At 31.3% G+C, this 20179-nt stretch overlaps 2 protein-coding genes and 1 long non-coding RNA gene across 4 annotated transcripts; 2 read left to right on the top strand and 1 right to left on the bottom strand.

The window, feature by feature from the left end:
• Positions 1-229: 229 nt before the first annotated feature.
• LOC136783569 (uncharacterized) lies at positions 230-1040 on the top strand. Its single transcript, XM_066743824.1, has 3 exons — positions 230-275; positions 348-872; positions 967-1040. The coding sequence occupies exons 1-3, from the start codon at positions 230-232 to the stop codon at positions 1038-1040; spliced, it is 645 nt and encodes a 214-aa protein (XP_066599921.1).
• Positions 1041-2012: 972 nt separating this feature from the next.
• On the bottom strand, positions 2013-3655 carry LOC136783567 (putative nuclease HARBI1). Its single transcript, XM_066743823.1, has 3 exons — positions 3313-3655; positions 2970-3126; positions 2013-2808 (listed from the first exon to the last, which is right to left on the bottom strand). The coding sequence occupies exons 1-3, from the start codon at positions 3446-3448 to the stop codon at positions 2013-2015; spliced, it is 1089 nt and encodes a 362-aa protein (XP_066599920.1). The 5' UTR covers positions 3449-3655.
• A 4154-nt stretch (positions 3656-7809) lies between these two features.
• LOC136783628 (uncharacterized) lies at positions 7810-9201 on the top strand. 2 transcript variants are annotated; one of them, XR_010824299.1, is made up of 3 exons: positions 7810-7884; positions 7977-8408; positions 8501-9201. It is a non-coding gene; the product is annotated as an uncharacterized lncRNA (long non-coding RNA). The 2 variants fall into 2 exon arrangements; XR_010824298.1 differs by having other exon boundaries at positions 7837-8145; positions 8237-8408.
• Positions 9202-20179: the final 10978 nt, after the last annotated feature.

The raw sequence follows: 20179 nt of genomic DNA, 5'->3' as shown, positions 1-20179 counted from the left end.
TACATTTTTCACACTTTGTGCACTTTTTAGGGTGTCAACTTATACAATGGACAAAGACAGAAATACGGAAAGTGTAGAAAGTGTTAAAAGTGTAGGCCAACGAGAACAGACCTAATATCAGCGCTGACTGTCGGTAAATTTTGTCACTTTTGTCGGACTATTTTTGTTTATGTATATTGCTGCACATTCTTACCTGATTGCCAACGTGTAGGTGTGCACATAGCGAATAATGGATGAAGAAGAAGTAACTGAAGATGCTATTAATGAAGGAATAGGTATATATTCAAATATTGAATCTGTTTAAAATGGACATGTAAATTAATGTAAATCGTTAATTTTCTTTATAGATTCCTGTAAATTTAACTGGAATTATGATCAAACAAAGTTATTGATAGATGAAGTTCAAAAGAAGTGGAAGCAACTTAATAAGAAAAATTGTTTTTCGAAAAAGATATGGAGAGAAATTTCTGATAATTTTAAGAAACAAGGGTATTCAGTATCAGATGAACAGTGCTCTATCAAATGGAAGAATCTAAAACAAAAATTTAAAAGTATTAAAGCTCACAATAGCCAAACAGGAGCCAATAGAAAAGATTGGGTATATTTAGATTATTTAGAAGATATTTTGAATCCAATGCCTGAAGTAACACCTATTTCATTAGCATCCAGCAGCAAAGGCTTCAGATTGTCAAGTACAGGTTGTAACGAAGACAATGAAATTGAAAATGCTTGTTGCTCAGTACCTTTAAACAGATATATAAAGAAACGTGAAAGAAATGAGAAAATAACTTTAAAAGATATTTTTATACAAAAAGAAGAACATCATCGTGAGAATATGCGAATGAAAGAAAAATTTTACAAATTATTAAAAGGTAATACAAAGTTATAGTGGACTGACTACACTTTTTATTTTGATTATCACATATAATCTTATGTTCGTTATTTATGCTTATCTCTCATAAAAAGTTATAACGTGTTACATGCTTCGAATTGAAAAGTTTTATTTGTATATTAAAATTTTTAGTTATAAGAAAGCATGATGTGTCGACTGTTTCAGATTTGTATTTAATTTTAAAAACTAATGTTTTTCAACTGTTTGATCCTATAATAATTTAAAACTTTTAAAATAAATATTTTATTTAATTCTCTGTGATATTAGGTAGTTCAATAAACTAATTACTTGAGAATATCATTTATAAATATTATTTTTACCTAAAGGCAGAACATAAAAGATTCTGTATTATTTTAATGTAGCAAAATTACTATTTTATATATAATTTAAGTATTAAACATACTGACTGAACGAGATTAGTTGAAAAAGAATTATATATATGTTTATATAACGAAGAATGGAAGCTAGAAATCTAAAACAACCGTAGAAACTTAACTATCTAAGCTATTTTTTAAATATGATAAGGTTTTCGAAATATTTTTTGTATAAATATTTTATGAACTTAGAAATAATAGTTTATTGATTTTATTGACTTTCTGGAAAATTCTGAATATATATAGATCGTACATTTCATACTTTAAGATATGCATTATATGCTATTTAAAAATATTTTCCTACATTTTGTCCTTTTTAATCGTAAATGGAAAAATATATTTTATATTTACTATACCTTAAAAAAACATAAAATTCTAGTTCTATTGCAAAAAATTTCTGTATCCATTTTCAAAATTGAATTAAAAACTGTTATTACTTCAAGTTTAAGGAAAATTAAGGATCGGTATCAGATGGAAAGTCGACAAGCCTTTAAATCCAACATTATCGACTACAATGTAAGAGTGCAAATTTTGATTGATAGATTTTCAGATTTTTGTTTATTAAGTTAAATATAAAACTTGCTTGCTTTCCATTACACTGGCCCTAAGAATCTATATATATTAAATACAATTTGATTAATTTGAAAGATAAACATTTTTTAATTTAAATACTAATATATTTTACAAAACAATTACATTTAATGTAAATTTCATATTCTTTTGCCTACTTTAAATACGACCATCAATCAGTTTATTAAATTAGCTATAATATTACGTTTTTCCTCACCATTTGTAAATATATTTTCATCATAATCATTAAAATCATCGTCATTATTATTTTCTCCATTAATGTATTGTTCGTTGTCACTAATCTCATCTTCGTTATCTATACAAATGTTGTGTAATACACAGCAAGCTAATATAATAAGAGGTACCATATCCACATTAAACATGTAGATATAATTTAATTTTCTAAACCTACATTTTAGTAGTCCAAAAGCTCGCTCTATTATTATCCTTGTGGAACTTAATTTTTTATTATAATTAATTTGCAGTTCACTTAAGTGGCCATTATCTTTATACGGTGTAAGTAGAACTCGTGATAATGGATATGCCGAATCACCAAGCAAATGTAGATATCCCGGACAATATTGTTCCCTGTTATTATCTATCAGATGTTTTAAATCACTCAGTTGCCAAACCCGAGCGTCATGGACGCTACCACAATATCCAGCAAAAATGTCTATAAATTTCATGTTGTAATCACAAACTCCTTGTAAAATTACAGAGTGAAAGCCTTTACGATTTATGTAACTGTTGGGATGTTCTGTAGGAGCACTTATTGAGATGTGACATCCATCAATAACACCCACAACTCCGGGGAAATTGCTAATTTCTGCAAATTTGGTTGCATTCCGCATTAATTGACCATTTGTAGGCCATTTGATATACTCATTAATATGATTTTCTAGAACATGTGATACGTTAAACACGCACTTCCAAACTATATCTTTGCTCATATTAAACCTGTCTGCAACTGATCTGTAAGTAATAAATATAAAGATTCTATTATATATGTATTTTGTCCATTATATATACAAAAACATAATATTTCTATGATTAATATTATTGAGACTAATATTCACTATTTATATTTCACTAAATTAAAAATAGACATTTGTATAATATCAGCTTACGCTTACCTATAAACTTCTTGGTTTCCTAATATCCACAGTGTTACGGCTAACTGTTTACAAGGTTGTATTTTAGGATTACCATTTCTCCGCAGTAAACAAGGACCAATTTTATGTAACAAGGTTTCAAAGGTAGATTTGGAAAGACGAAAGTGTGATTTAAAATCTAAAAATATGATTGTTGTATTAACATAAAAGTATATTATTATTCAAATTGCAACAACTACGAATGAAGGAAAATTTTTAGAATAATTTGAAAACGAAGAAACTACTCAATTCTATAAATGTATTAATGTTTCATGCTTTATTGTTCAGTAACCAATAAAATTATATAGCAAAACAAATAAATTACCTGATAAGGAATAATTACATAAAACTCTTTCATAATACTGATCAATTCTGATATGACGCTCTCTTCTTAAATGAATGAAATCATCAGACATATCATCTTCACCAAATAAAATATTAAAAATTATTGACAGATCCATTGTAAATATACTATTGGTTATTAAATATCAACTGAAATTTAATTTTAATTAACAGCAGTTGAATATAAAGATAAATTGATAGGAAAATATTTACAAGTATTTAAATGTAAGGAAAATTAAGAAAGTCAGAATATGTAAAGACTTAAAATGTAATAGATTGCTCAGGCCTCAGGCAATTCCTCCATAATTGATCCAAGTAGTTTGATCTGGTTTGATCATTCTGATTTCTGATAGACCAATCTCAATCCGATTGCATTCTACGGAAAGCTATAATCCGATTGAGATCTAGGGAATTTATATTTTTTTCCCTAAGTCTGTTGCACTTCTGCAGTGTTTAATCAGGATTGAAAATCCGATTCATTTACGGAAACGTCCATAGTGTTTTAGGTATAATAAGCTCTCAGTGCTTTCGGACGTGTTTTGGCCATTAATCTTGCGTCGCGACGTTGTGTAGTTAGAATCAGAGGGGCGAGGGGATTTCTAGGGAGTTTTTACGTAGCTGTCAAATGGCGCGATTAACCCTCAATTTTATATCATCAACAAAAATAATATTTTCGGAAAACGATTGTGGAAAAGAAGGAAGGATTTTAATAAATAACAGAGAAGACAAAATATATCAGATGAGTATAAATTAATAAAAAAAATGATAATTATTGTAAATTTTTAGAAAATATACTTTGTGGTTATTTTTTTTTTGTTACAGTTGAAATCCGGTTATGATGACTTTCAATTAAGGAAAAAAGTAATTACAGACCAATAAATGAAAAAGTATTAATACATTAAGCATTTCTGTACGGCCCAGTCATTTAAATAATTGTGACTTAATGTTATAATAGTGAATGTGTAAACGATTAGTGCATATAAAACAAACTCTTATTGTAAATTTAATAATCTTGTATGACAATGTTTTAATTGCTATTATTTTAAATTAAAGCTAGTTTAATTAACATATTTTTATTTCATCCCTTTCTCAAAATTCTAAACACACATGGTAATTACCTATTCTTGTAGTAGTCATATATTCGTTAAATTACATACAAAATGACAACTGTTTTATATTTGTAAAGCATAGCTGTTTGTTGCAATGATTTTTATTATTCAATGTGAGACAAATCGCATTTTGTTTAGGCAAATGTCTTATTTATCCGCCACATCCTTCCATATCTTATGTAACATTTATTTGCCTTGTTAGTTCTTTCTCTTAGTTTTCAAAATATACGATTAATTTTTTGCTATTTTTATATACACTCAGATATAGCTATTCTATTGACTAATTAATCTTATAAATGTCAAGATGATTGGTAAACCATTGTTCTATTAAAGTTGAAGAATGGAAACTTGAATTATTTTACTTATAATGTTTGGCATCTCTTCCATAGGATATCTTCTCTTTAAATTTGAGAGGATGTTGTTCTCCAATACATTTAAGGATACTGCTGAATTTATCTTGCTTTTAGCTTCAAATAATTCACATTTGGATATCCTTCCTCAATATATAATACATATTTTGTTAGTCCTATTTGTTTGTGAAATTTATCTGTTCTAAAACCTTAATTAATCCAGTTACTAGATATACAGGGTCTTTTCCTAACAGCGGAGCATAGGAGATTCCTGTTAGTTGACTATAGCACTCGGAATGATGGAATCTGAGAGCGCTGATTGGTCAATATTTCGTAGTACCAACATATAATAGGCCGTTACCAATAGTTGGATACGAAAAATGAGATTCATCCGCCATTTTGGTGTGGAGAAATGTTTACATGCTAATCGTAGCAGAAAGAGGTGTAAAATGGAAAAATGTCAAATGTTATCGTTACTAAAGTAAAAATTGAATACTTTGAAGGAAAATGAAGAATATTCATACTTTCTATTCATTTTTTTCAATTTTTACTTTACTAACCTTACCATTTGACATTTCTCCATTTTACACCTCTTTCTGCTAGGATTAGCATGTAAACATTTCTCCACACCAATATGGCTGATGAATCTCATTTTTTGTACCCAACTATTGGTAACGACTTATTATCTGTTGGTACTACGTAATATTGACCAATCAGCGCTCTCAGATTCCATCATTCCGAGTGCTATAGTCAACTTACACGAATCTCCTATGCTCCGCTGTTAGGAAAAGACCCTGTATAATATATCATTTTCAAAGAATTGATATCTTTCTATCAATCTTAACAATATCATAATAGATGTAATGAAATATGTATTCTATATTCAAAATAGATATCCATGCGTGTAGTTGGAAAACTATTTAAAGCTGAAAACAAGATGAACTCAGCAGTATACATATACCTTTTAAAGAACTTTATCTTCACAAATATTATCAGAACATATCTCGCAGAAAAGTTGCCAAATTTTAATAGCATCATTCAAATGTCCATTTTACAAATTAAACAAGATAATGGTTTAACAATCATTTCAACAATTACAAAAATAATTGCAGATCAGCAGTATTATTAGATCTGTGTGTATGTATAAATGATTAGAAAATTAATGTTATATGATATAGACTGGAAGAAAATAGTGCAACGGAGCCAAATAAATGTCGCATAAGATATGGAAGGATGTGGCGGATAAATAAGACATTTGCCTAAACAAAATGCGATTTGTCTCACATTGAATAATAAAAATCATTGCAACAAACAGCTATGCTTTACAAATATAAAACAGTTGTAATTTTGTATGTAATTTAACGAATATATGACTACTACAAGAATAGGTAATTACCATGTGTGTTTAGAATTTTGAGAAAGGGATGAAATAAAAATATGTTAATTAAACTAGCTTTAATTTAAAATAATAGCAATTAAAACATTGTCATACAAGATTATTAAATTTACAATAAGAGTTTGTTTTATATGCACTAATCGCTTACACATTCACTATTATAACATTAAGTCACAATTATTTAAATGACTGGGCCATACAGAGAAGTGCTTCATGTTTTAATACTTTTTCATTTATTAGTCTATAATTACTTTTTTCCTTAATTGAAAGTCATCATAACCGGATTTCAACTGTAACAAAAATAAAATAACCACAAAGTATATTTTCTTAAAAATTCACAATAATTTTCATTTTTTTTATTAATTTATACTCATCTGATATATTTTGTCTTCTCTGTTAATTATTAAAATCCTTCCTTCTTTTCCACAATCGTTTTCCGAAAATATTATTTTTGTTGATGATATAAAATTGAGGGTTAATCGCGCCATTTGACAGCTACGGACAAACTCCCTAGAATTCCCCTCGCCCCTCTGATTCTAACTTCCCCTCGCCAAGACTCAAGATTAATAGGCAAAACGTAGTATCCCGCAAGGACAGAAACTGTAGCGTAGGATCCCGCAGTGAACAGAAACTATAGCGTAGGATCCCGCAGGGAACAGAAACTGTAGCGTAGTATCCTAAGGATACTACGCTATAGGAAAATTATACTACGGTAGTATAATTATACTACACTTGGCAACGCTGTACGGTAGTATAATTATACTACACTTGGCAACGCTGTTGCTCATAGCTCAATGCTCATGCCGTGTCCCGAAGCAATCCTTGCCGGTAGGCGGCGCTTCGATCGCATTGTTTAGCTTCCTTCAGCTTCCAGTGTTGGGATTCTGTAACTTCCCAGCGATGATTGTCGGAATCGCTAACTACCGATAGTTGTCGCTTGCAGTAACGAAAAGAGCGATTCTGTAACTTCCGTCTATATGGATTCAGTAACTAGTTATCGACAACTTTCGGTAATTGAATCGAGTTACCGAGAGATATCGCTAAGAGCGATTCTGTAACAAGGTTGCCAAGTGTAGTACTTTCGGTACTACCGTAGTACCCAAAAGCGACATATCCTATAGCGTAGTACTATTTTGGGTACTACGCTATAGTCGCTGCTGATACTACTGGTCGGCGGAAATACGTCAGAGGGTAGAGACTGTAGAGGGACCGCAATATAGATATTTCTAATTACTAATTTCAAAATACATAATGCATGGTCCGTGATCGAAGACAAATGTTAGTATATACATACCACAAGTTATAAAGTAATATAAAGAAATAAAGTGGCAGTTTTAATCTTACTGACAGCTGATATACTGATGGTATAAGTGAATAAATAAAGTGACGAAATTTGTAAAATGTACATAAAAATAATGTTTAAAAATATATAAAGGACTGAACATTTTAGATAAGTATAACAATAAATTTTATAATATAAAATGTAAGATATAAATATTTTGTGGTACTTTGTGGGATTTTATTTCAGATTAAATTATAGTAATGTGTTTACTATGTCACTGTGCTGAGGATGGAGCTATGCGGATTTTCAAAATTAAAATAAAGGAATAGACTAAACATAATGTGGTTATTGTGTCATCGTTGAGATTCAAACTATGTTAATTGAGACGGATAATAAAATAAACGAGTGAAAAAACTGGGTAAATACAATAATAAATAAAGAAGCTGACAAATTAGATATATAATATAAAATGTAAAATATTTTATAGTACTTTCTGGGATTTTATTTCAGATTAAATTATAGTAATGTGTTTACTATGTCACTACTGAGGATGGAGCTATGTGGATTGATCATTAAAATGAAAGGAATAGATTCACCATATTATGGTTACTGTGTCATCGCTGAGGATCAAACTGTGTTAATTGAGATGAATATTAAAATAAACAAGTCAACACATTGGGTAAATACGATACAAATAAAGAAGCTGACAGATTACATTTGTAATTTCAAATGTAAGATTTTATATAGTACTTTTTGGGATTTTGTTTCAGATTAAATTATTGTAAAGTGTTTACTATGTCAATGCTGAGAATGGAGCTATGTGGATTGAACATTAAAACAAAAGGAATAGATTCACCATAATGTTGTTTCTGTGTCATCGCTGATGAGGATCAAACTGTGTTAATTGAGACAGACATTAAAATAAATGAGTCAGCAATTTGGGTAAATACAATAATAAATAAAGAAAATGACAGAATACATATATAATATAAAATGTAAGATGTTTTATAGTACTTTGTGGGATTTTGTTTCAGATTAAATTATAGTAATGTACGTATGTTTACTGTATCACTGCTGAGGATGAAGCTATGTGGATCGAACATTAAAAAAAAAGAATAGATTCACCATAATGTGGTTACTGTGTCATCGCTGAGGATCAAACTGTGATAATTGAGATGAATATTAAAATAAAGAAGCTGACAGATTAGATATATAATATAACATGTTAGATATTTTACAGTACTTTGTGGGATTTTATTTAAAGTTAATATATGTAAAATAAAATTTTTGTTTTCTTTTTACAATTGTATCTATATTAATTACTATATGTTGCAATCTCTTAAAATTAAGCCTCTGCTTTTATTAGCAAACTAATAGTTCCACACGGCAGTGATGCCAGAATCAAGCTTTTAGCAACAAAAATGAAGACAAGCGCTAGCCAGCAGGAGTATAGAAAATTTAAAGGGAAGCGGTACAAACACAACTATGCCTGGAGAGCATAGGTGTGATTTGGACTTTAGGCAACATTGGCTTTCGAAGAAGAGCGACTACCGCTAACCGTGACATTTTTACGTGTTATCCGTGTGAAGTGGTGCTGCGTTTACCTAAAAACTCAAAGCAAATAAAAATGCTTTTCCTAAATTGATTTGTAATATTGATAAAATGGTCAAATGTAGCCATTAATCAATTAGATTTAGTAATAAATACAGAAAATGCGTTTTATTATAACAAATGAGTTGAGGTAAAATAAACTCAATGTTTTTATATTAATCTGTTAACAAATGCATTTTTTTATTTATTATTGAGTCCAATAAATTAATGGTTATTAAAAAAAAAATTCCTTGTAATGAAAAAAAAAATGAAAAAATTTTAAACTTCACCAAGACTCGAACACGAGCCCACCGCATGACAAACGGCAAACTTACCGCCTGTGCTACAGCGCTCACTTGATGTACCAAGAGCAAAACAGCCTTTTAAAGACTGACTACAATTCTTTCACTAACTCGTCATAAACGATCAAGAATTAGCTGCAATAATAAATACATTTATCTCCACAGCATTATTGCACTAAATTTATTATGTTTTTAATTTGAAGCATACATTTTACATGAAGATACGATACTTTAAGGGTGTTCATGCAATACTCTAAATACAAAACTATTCATATGCTCGTTTATCATAGTTATTCGATTACATTTAACAAATATTATAATATTACTTAATTAATTTATGATAGTTAAGCATATGAATAGTTTTGTATATAGAGTACTGAATGGTTACCATTAAATTATCATATCTTCATGTAAAATGTATGCTTCAAATTAAAAACAATAAATTTAGTACAATAATGCTATGTAGATAAATGTATTTATTATTACAGCTAATTCTTGATCATTTATGACGAATTAATAAAAGAATTGTAGTCAGTCTTTAAAGAGCCTGTTTTGCTCTTGTTACATCAAGTGAGAGCTGTAGCGCAGGCGGTAAAGTTGCCGTTTATCATGCGGTGGGCTCGGGTTCGAGTCTTGGTGAAATTTAAAATTTTTTCATTTTTTTTTTCATTACAAAGAATTTTTTTTTTAATAACCATTAACTTATTGGACTCAATAATAAATAAAAAAATGCATTTGTTAACAAATTAATATAAAGACATTGAGTTTATTTTACCTCAACTCATTTGTTATAATAAAATGCATTTTTTGTATTTATTACCAAATCTAATTAATTAATGGCTACATTTGACCATTTTATCAAAATTAAAAATCAATTTAGGAAAAGCATTTTTATTTTAATTATTCACTTATACCATAAGTACATCAGCTGTCAGATAGATCAAAGCTGTCACTACTCCTTATTTCTTTATTACACTTTATTTTTCCGTATACTAACATTTGTCTTCGTTCACGCCGTTCACGGTGACAGGCTGTGAATATAATATACATATATTACGTTCTGCATTTAAGATGGCTACTGACGTATTTCCGCTGGCAGTATACTTTGTGCAGTCTGCATTCCTTATATCAAAATTCACTTACTATAGAGCGTAGTACTATTCAAGATGGCGGACTTGGCAACCTTGTTCTGTAACACAAAGTTTTCGATAATTGGTGTTAAAAATGGCGGTCGCTACCGAATTCTATCGTTAACTTAACGACGACCGTGATAGGCGTCGGTAGATGTTTACCGAGAAAGTAAATATAATAAATGTCACAAATATTTCTTAAATTAATATTTAGAAATCACAAAAAAGTACTTACAATAAATTTTCTTTATAAATTAAGGCTTACAGTAAAAATCGTAGGAAATAAAATTTAATATTTTTCCAATTTTTATATTTAAAAATAAATATATATATATATGCAGAGGTTTTCTCTAAAATATAGAATTAATTGTATTATTTAACTATAGCACACATGCACTAACTGTACATTGTCTAACTCAAAAAAATGTTAAAACATTAATTTTTAATACTTATTTTAATTAAAATATACTTACGTTTTAATACTTCTTTTAAATAAAATATGATAATTTTGCTATAGTAAGAATTGCTATAGTCAAAAATGATATAGTCAAGTAACATAAAAATTCCTATTTCGGTTGGTATTGATACACCAATATTACCAGCAAGGTTGCCAAGTCCGCCATCTTGAATAGTACTACGCTCTATAGTAAGTGAATTTGATATAAGGAATGCAGACTGCACAAAGTATACTGCCAGCGGAAATACGTCAGTAGCCATCTTAAATGCAGAACGTAATATATCAAAAATTATATATATTATATTCACAGCCTGTCACCGTGAACGGCGTGAACGAAGACAAATGTTTATTATACGGAAAAATAAAGTGTAATAAAGAAATAAGGAGTAGTGACAGCTTTGATCTATCTGACAGCTGATGTACTTATGGTATAAGTGAATAAATAAAATAAAAATGCTTTTCCTAAATTGATTTTTAATTTTGATAAAATGGTCAAATGTAGCCATTAATTAATTAGATTTGGTAATAAATACAAAAAATGCGTTTTATTATAACAAATGAGTTGAGGTAAAATAAACTCAATGTTTTTATATTAATTTGTTAACAAATGGATTTTTTATTTATTATTGAGTCCAATAAGTTAACGGTTATTAAAAAAAAAATTCTTTGTAATGAAACAAAAATGAAAAAATTTTAATCTTCACCAAGACTCGAACACGAGCCCACCGCATGATAAACGGCAACCTTACCGCCTGCGCTACAGCGCTCACTTGATGTACCAAGAGCAAAACAGCCTTTTTAAAGACTGACTACAATTCTTTTATTAATTCGTCATAAATGATCAAGAATTAGCTGTAATAATAAATACATTTATCTACATAGCATTATTGTACTAAATTTATTGTTTTTAATTTGAAGCATATATTTTGCATGAAGATATGATAATTTAAGGGTAACCATTCAGTACTCTATATACAAAACTATTCATATGCTCAACTATCATAAATTAATTAAGTAATATTATAATATTTGTTATATGTAGTCGAATAACTATGATAAACCAGCATATGAATAGTTGTGTATTTAGAGTATTGCATGAACACCCTTAAAGTATCGTATCTTCATGTAAAATGTATGCTTCAAATTAAAAACATAATAAATTTAGTGCAATAATGCAGTGGAGATAAATGTATTTATTATTGCAGCTAATTCTTGATCGTTTATGACGAGTTAGTGAAAGAATTGTAGTCAGTCTTTAAAAGGCTGTTTTGCTCTTGTTACATCAAGTGAGCGCTGTAGCGCAGGCGGTAAGGTTGCCGTTTGTCATGCGGTGGGCTCGTGTTCGAGTCTTGGTGAAGTTTGAAATTTTTTCATTTTTTTTTGCATTACAAGGAATTTTTTTTTAATAACCATTAATTTATTGGACTCAATAATAAATTAAAAAATGCATTTGTTAACATATTAATATAAAAACATTGAGTTTATTTTACCTCAACTCATTTGTAATAATAAAACGCATTTTCTGTATTTATTACCAAATCTAATTAATTAATGGCTACATTTGACCATTTTATCAATATTACAAATCAATTTAGGAAAAGTATTTTTATTTGTTTTGAGTTTTTAGGTAAACGCAGCACCACTTCACACGGATAACACGTAAAAATGTCACGGTTAGCGGTAGTCGCTCTTCTTCTAAAGCCAATGTTGCCTGAAGTCCAAATCACACCTATGCTCTCCAGGCATAGTTGTGTTTGTACCGCTTCCCTTTAAATTTTCTATACTCCTGCTGGCTAGCGCTTATCTTCATTTTTGTTGCTAAAAGCTTGATTCTGGCATCACTGCCGTGTGGAACTATTAGTTTGCTAATAAAAGCAGAGGCTTAATTTTAAGAGATTGCAACATATAGTAATTAATATAGATACAATTGTAAAAAGAAAACAAAAATTTTATTTTACATATATTAACTTTAAATAAAATCCCACAAAGTACTATAAAACATCTTACATTTTATATTATATATCTATTCTGTCATTTTCTTTATTTATTATTGTATTTACCCAAAATGCTGACTCATTTATTTTAATGTCTGTCTCAATTAACACAGTTTGATCCTCATCAGCGATGACACAGAAACAACATTATGGTGAATCTATTCCTTTTGTTTTAATGTTCAATCCACATAGCTCCATTCTCAGCATTGACATAGTAAACACTTTACAATAATTTAATCTGAAACAAAATCCCAAAAAGTACTATATAAAATCTTACATTTGAAATTACAAATGTAATCTGTCAGCTTCTTTATTTGTATCGTATTTACCCAATGTGTTGACTTGTTTATTTTAATATTCATCTCAATTAACACAGTTTGATCCTCAGCGATGACACAGTAACCATAATATGGTGAATCTATTCCTTTCATTTTAATGATCAATCCACATAGCTCCATCCTCAGCACAGTGACATAGTAAACACATTACTATAATTTAATCTGAAATAAAATCCCACAAAGTACCACAAAATATTTATATTTTACATTTTATATTATAAAATTTATTGTTATACTTATCTAAAATGTTCAATCCTTTATATACTTTTAAAAATTATTTTTATGTACATTTTACAAATTTCGTCACTTTATTTATTCACTTATACCAGCAGTATATCAGCTGTCAGTAAGATTAAAACTGTCACTTTATTTCTTTATATTACTTTATAACTTGTGGTATGTATATACTAACATTTGTCTTGGCTCACGGAGTCACGGACCATGCATTATGTATTTTGAAATTAGTAATTAGATATATCTATATTGCGGTCCCTCTACAGTCTCTACCCTCTGACGTATTTCCGCCGACCAGTAGTATCAGCAGCGACTATAGCGTAGTACCCAAAATAGTACTACGTTATAGGATATGTCGCTTTTGGGTAATACGGTAGTACCGAAAGTACTACACTTGGCAACCTTGCTGTCGGTAGTTAGCGATACCGACAGCTGTCGTTAAGGGGTTTGACCCACTTGAGGCCAAAAACACTCACAATATAATAGTTGATGTGGTATATATTATTTATTACGAGCATTGTGAGTTTTTGGTGGAATGCGTGCAAGGAAAAGCAAAGGTTTATTAAAGTTATTCGTCGGATAAATTTTATATTAGTACCGCTGAACCTCTAGCGACATCTATCACGGTCGTTGTTAAGTTACAACGATATTATTAGTTTTCCTTTCAATAAAAAACTCAGTGAAATATGGTGGTAGGGAAGATTGTCAAATGATATTTTCGCCAAAAAACGCTAAATTCACACTAGTCAAAAGTCGGTATTACAGATTATCGACCGAAGCGACTAATTTCCTAAATTTGAGGAGCTGGCAACATTGGGCTGTCATTGTCGAACGTCAAACGTCAACAAATAGCGTCAGAGGTTATGCACAGTGGATTCAATTGTGGATTTATCAGGTAAGTATATTGATTGAATAAATTAAAATGAATGAGTTACTTTGTGGATATTTTTGACTTTCTACAGATGAGACAGAGGGAATCTGCAAGTGCTTTAAATGACAGAGGGTGATATGAGGCTATATTGGAAGTGTTTGCTCAGCAATGTCAAATTAAATATTTAGTAGCCGAAGCAGAAGAAGTATACTTATGTTTGATTAAATAGCCTTTGGATAAACTAGACTATGGAGAACACGGTGGTTAAATAATGCTCGGATGACATACTACGATACAGGATGACATACTGTTGGCTAAGATAATCTTCTGCTGTAGCAGCCATCATGGATCTAAAAATCAATAAAGAAGGCACCTTAATAAGAGGTACAGTAAATAGTAGAGATGCTATTAATTGTGTGATTCCTGCAGTGAGTAGATATTTAATACTTTTCAAGCATTGAAAGAATTCATAAAGGAATAAAATAAGTTAGTTTTGTGTGGTTACTTACGCTAACTAATATTTATAGGAAGTTCTAGCAAATATATATCCTTTGTAGGGATATGATATAATTTATTTTTTCAAAGTTCCTTGAAAGAAAGACATCTAGGAATGCCTTCAAAATAATCTCTGGTGACAACGAAAGTTACCTGCCAAATGTGATAGTAGTCTGGTTAACACAAAGGAACAGGATCATCCGATGAAGTAAAGGAAATAGAATTCATCAAAATGTTTTAAATCTCTTTGGTAAGAAGAATGAGCATTTCATTTCAATGACAGAATTTGCTATAATATTCATCACTTTTTGTAGATGCAGTGATGATAAAATTGTTTGATTGCTTTGCCTCTATTGTGAAAAACCTAATTTAGGTATGGCTACTAGAATCCAGAGAGGTTGGTTGTAAGCCTTTTTAGAAGAGATTTCAATATTATCAATAATGGAAGTGCTTACATTGTGTGCAAGCTTGTTGAATCACAAGTACTAATCTATCTAATTGCATTATACTTCATCTTTCTAACTAGATTTTATTTATTGATTTCTTTAATCCTTCTTATTATTCATTAGGTTTCACAATTTTCTTGAAGGAAGAGAATACAATAAGAGGATTTCTATGTTTCAACGAACGAGATTGAGGATTAGTATTCTTACAATATATAAATGAACCGACACATTCCACAAGTCTCTACGTTATTTGCTGATAATAGCAAACTTAGCGAAGATACTATAGAGGATTAAAAATTATTAATGCTATTATTATGAATATTTCCTGAAGTGACTATTACTGATGGAGGATATACAGCTAGGATCTACATTTTGAATGTTAAAGCTTTAAGAATATTTACGAGATTTAAAGAACGATAATGAAATTTTCTTTAGAGATTTTTTAATTTTCGCATCATTATAGAAACATGCAAATAGACTGAAAACAAGTAAAGATGAAGTATAATGCAATTAGATAGATTAGTACTTGTGATTCAACAAGCTTGCACACAATGTAAGCACTTCCATTATTGATAATATTGAAATCTCTTCTAAAAAGGTTTACAACCAACCTTTCTGGATTCTAGTAGCCATACTTAAATTAGGTTTTTCACAATAGAGGCAACGCAATCAAACAATTTTATCATCACTGCATCTACAAAAAGTAATGAATATTATAGCAAATTCTGTCATTGAAATGAAATGCTCATTCTTCTTACCAAAGAGATTTAAAAAATTTTGATGAATTCTATTTCCTTTACTTCATTGGATGATCCTGTTCCTTTGTGTTAACCAGACTACTATCACATTTAGCAGGTAACTTTCGTTGTCACCAGAGATTATTTTGAAGGCATTCCTAGATGTCTTTCTTTCAAGGAACCTTGAAAAAATAAATTATATCATATCCCTACAAAGGATATATATTTGCTAGAACTTCCTATAAATATTAGTTAGCGTAAGTAACCACACAAAACTAACTTATTTTATTCCTTTATGAATTCTTTCAATGCTTGAAAAGTATTAAATATATACTCACTGCAGGAATCACACAATTAATAGCATCTCTACTATTTACTGTACCTCTTATTAAGGTGCCTTCTTTATTGATTTTTAGATCCATGATGGCTGCTACAGCAGAAGATTATCTTAGCCAACAGTATGTCATCCTGTATCGTAGTATGTCATCCGAGCATTATTTAACCACCGTGTTCTCCATAGTCTAGTTTATCCAAAGGCTATTTAATCAAACATAAGTATACTTCTTCTGCTTCGGCTACTAAATATTTAATTTGACATTGCTGAGCAAACACTTCCAATATAGCCTCATATCACCCTCTGTCATTTAAAGCACTTGCAGATTCCCTCTGTCTCATCTGTAGAAAGTCAAAAATATCCACAAAGTAACTCATTCATTTTAATTTATTCAATCAATATACTTATCTGATAAATCCACAATTGAATCCACTGTGCATAACCTCTGACGCTATTTGTTGACGTTTGACGTTCGACAATGACAGCCCAATGTTGCCAGCTCCTCAAATTTAGGTAATCAGTCGCTTCGGTCGATAATCTGTAATACCGACTTTTGACTAGTGTGAATTTAGCGTTTTTTGGCGAAAATATCATTTGGTCAATTTATCATTTGGCAATCTTCCCTACCACCTGAAATATCAATTCTCAGCTAAATGATTCGGTTTAGTACAATTTATATTAACTTCAATTGTTCGTAACTCCGTCGCTTAACTAAGATTGAACTGAGAGTTTTCTTAAAAAGGAAAGGTACGTTTATTCGGTAGGATTCGGTAGGTTACCGACAGTACCGACATTACAAGCGACAATCATCGCTGACTCTGAGTTACAGAATCGCACTTAGCGATTTCTGTCGGTAACTGGACTTAACGATACCGAAAGTTGTCGCTAAGAGTTAGGGTGAGTTTCACCAACTAAATTCGGGGTTAATGTAGTATAGTTTGCGTTACATGAACTGTACTACTTTAACCACCCTTCGTTAAAGCAGTATAGTTCATGTAACGCGAACTATATCACTTTAACCCTGGAGTGAGTTGGTGAAACTCACCCTTACAGAATCCCACTACAGATGATTATGCCCTCGCGCCATCTATCGAAACTGATGCGAAACAACACGGCAGAGCTTCGAATAGGGTAAAACAGATCTACATTAGATAATTTTATAATTTAAGAAAATATTTTTATTTTAGCGTAGAAAGATACACGGAAATAGCATTAATTTGTTAACAAACGAAATTAATAAAAGTATTATACATATACTCTACATTATTATTACAATATCCTTCTTAAATTTAAATGTATGACTTCCAGATGATTCGTTTGATATATATATATATATATATATATAGTATATATAGGTATTAGGTTGAAGCACTTAAACCGCCCCGGAAAATGGATGCAGAAAGACGCGATCTCTCTGTAACTATAAAAGATATTTCATTTTTGCATAGAATCTTTTCGAAGCCTCTTGTTATTTGGTTTCAGAAAAGTCATATTTGAAAAGTGTCTGTAAATATCTCTTATAAAGAGATGCGCTCCTTTTTGTATCAATGCTTTGGGCCAGCTTAAACGTCTCACCCTGTATATATATTCAGATTATTCAGTAATAAAGTAAAGTGAGCAGGTAAACGTTTTATATTTCGATTTGTAAAAGACGAAGAAAAAGAGAGAGAGAGATGTATATATATATATATATATATAATAAAGTGTGTAACGAAATTCCCCGTTACGTATGCAAGATACCGAATAAAAAGTATGAAAGCTACCGAACAGTGGATATTATTAATCCCTACGTTACCGACTCGTGAGATAGGCTCACGAGTGGATTATAGCTAACGTCAAGGATAGACCCCGTTGACAGGCAGAGGCCCGGATGAAAAGACCGGCGCTCCAGTAAACGATGTCCAGGTTGTCCTGAGAAGTAAGGCAGGGCCATGCCAAACAACCCAGGCAACCTGAGATAAGGAGAAGCGGCCTCGGGGAGTCCTAAAGGAACGACAGTGTCTATAAGTCCCCACGAGGAGGGGAAATAGAACATCGAGTCTGGCTTGAATGCTGGTTACGCACGTCAAGCAGGCTGCGCGAATGTCGTGGGCAGACTGCCATAGCACGGCAGTCGGAACGCGACCATGGGACTGTGCTGATGTGTCCGTGCGTGCTGGTGAGCGCGTGACGCGGCACTCAGACAGCCATGGGTCGGTTCGCGTACGTGAGGCGTGTGCTATAGGCCAGCCTGCACGTACGTCACGACTGGATACCGGCCAATGCATAGTGGGTTGTGCAGGGGCGTAGTTTGCCCGTATGGAATGTGTCCCGGTGCCCTCCGTAATCCCATAGGCTTGCGCTATGGCTGGACGGGCCGCGAACATTGCCTCCGTGGTGGTCCGCTCCTGGCAGGCTCTATGCTTGGCAAATGATACCGCATGTTCCCGCACTCCTCACCACCACCTGGATGTGGGTGGTGAGGGATGAATGTACAATGACCGCCACTAATGGCCTGCAAGATTTTTTTGATGCGTTTAGGAACCATACTTCCCCATGGATTTTTCCCCGCCTGGACTGAGTGACTGGAAAGAGTATAGGACATGTATGATAGGCTATCCTTGTTTAAATGCCTTAAAGAGAAAGAGAGAGCCTTATACCGCGTTCAACCTGGTTTCTCCAGGCCTTCGTTTCTTATTTTCCTATCTCGGACGTCGCCATTGCTCTTCTCTCTCTAACTCATAGATTTCTATCTGCGTCTTTGTCTAAAATAATTCTACGCCACTGGGTGATTTTTTGGTGAGTCTATACCACTGGACCTATCTGTGAGTCTTGTGAGAGTGTGAAAAGTGCAGAAATGTCAGTTTGGCAGCGCGGATTTTTAATCAAACGAGTGTTAGTATAAATTGTTAAAGAGTTTTAATTTGTTGGAAAATGTTAACCAGTTATAGTGAAGTTATAAAATTTTTAATGACTTTTCTGGATTATCGAAAAAAACAGGTATACAAATTTTTTATACTTCTAAAAACTTACATTACGTATTAAGGATATATATTAAGTTAATTCTTGTCAAAATTAACTTAATATATAAATGTATGAAACAAATAGATTCATGAATTTAAATAAGAAATACATAATAAAAAATATTATTATAATTTTTTAAATAATATGCAGATCCTAGTGTATTTATTATCATGTATAGTTAATTGGTAAAATTACTGCTAATTATAATGTCTCTTTTTCCTAGGCGTAAAGGTTCTATGGAAGGTCCTACCAGGAGTAAAGTGCATACGTCATAATGATTTCAACCAGAGGAATTAAGCAACGCTAAGGAATGGAACACAGTTTCAGATCACGCAGCATGCTCTCCACATCTATAATAAGCCAACCTGTTTTCTTAGATAAGTAATATTACTGATAACCATATATAAAATGTATTCAAACATGATCCTTTGTGGTTTCCCTTATGTTTCGCAGGTCAAATGTTCTAATAAGGCTGATGAGCTGCATCCAATTGGTGAATAAAAATGAGGCCAGGCTATGTGTCAATTCTGCTGGTTCAAATTTGGAATCTCCATGCAGAAGCCAAATGGAAATATTAAAAAAAGATTTGTTATTCAGGTAATATTTAAGAATGATCTAAATGCATCAATATGGCTATTACTGGTAGTCATTTTTCAAACTTGTTTATATCTAAACTTATTTTCTTTGCTGTTTTAGGTCCAGTAAATATTAATAGATTTGGCTGTCAGTATTTGGTCTCGATAACTGTCCTGCATTATAAATGGAGACTAGTAAAGCTGATG

This window comes from Prorops nasuta, unplaced genomic scaffold (genome assembly GCF_024137725.1).
Source record: "Prorops nasuta isolate Cenicafe-Biocafe unplaced genomic scaffold, Cenicafe_Pnas_1.2 PNAS00034, whole genome shotgun sequence".
Classification (NCBI taxonomy): Eukaryota; Metazoa; Arthropoda; class Insecta; order Hymenoptera; family Bethylidae; genus Prorops; species Prorops nasuta.
This window is presented reverse-complemented; position numbering and strand designations above follow the sequence as displayed.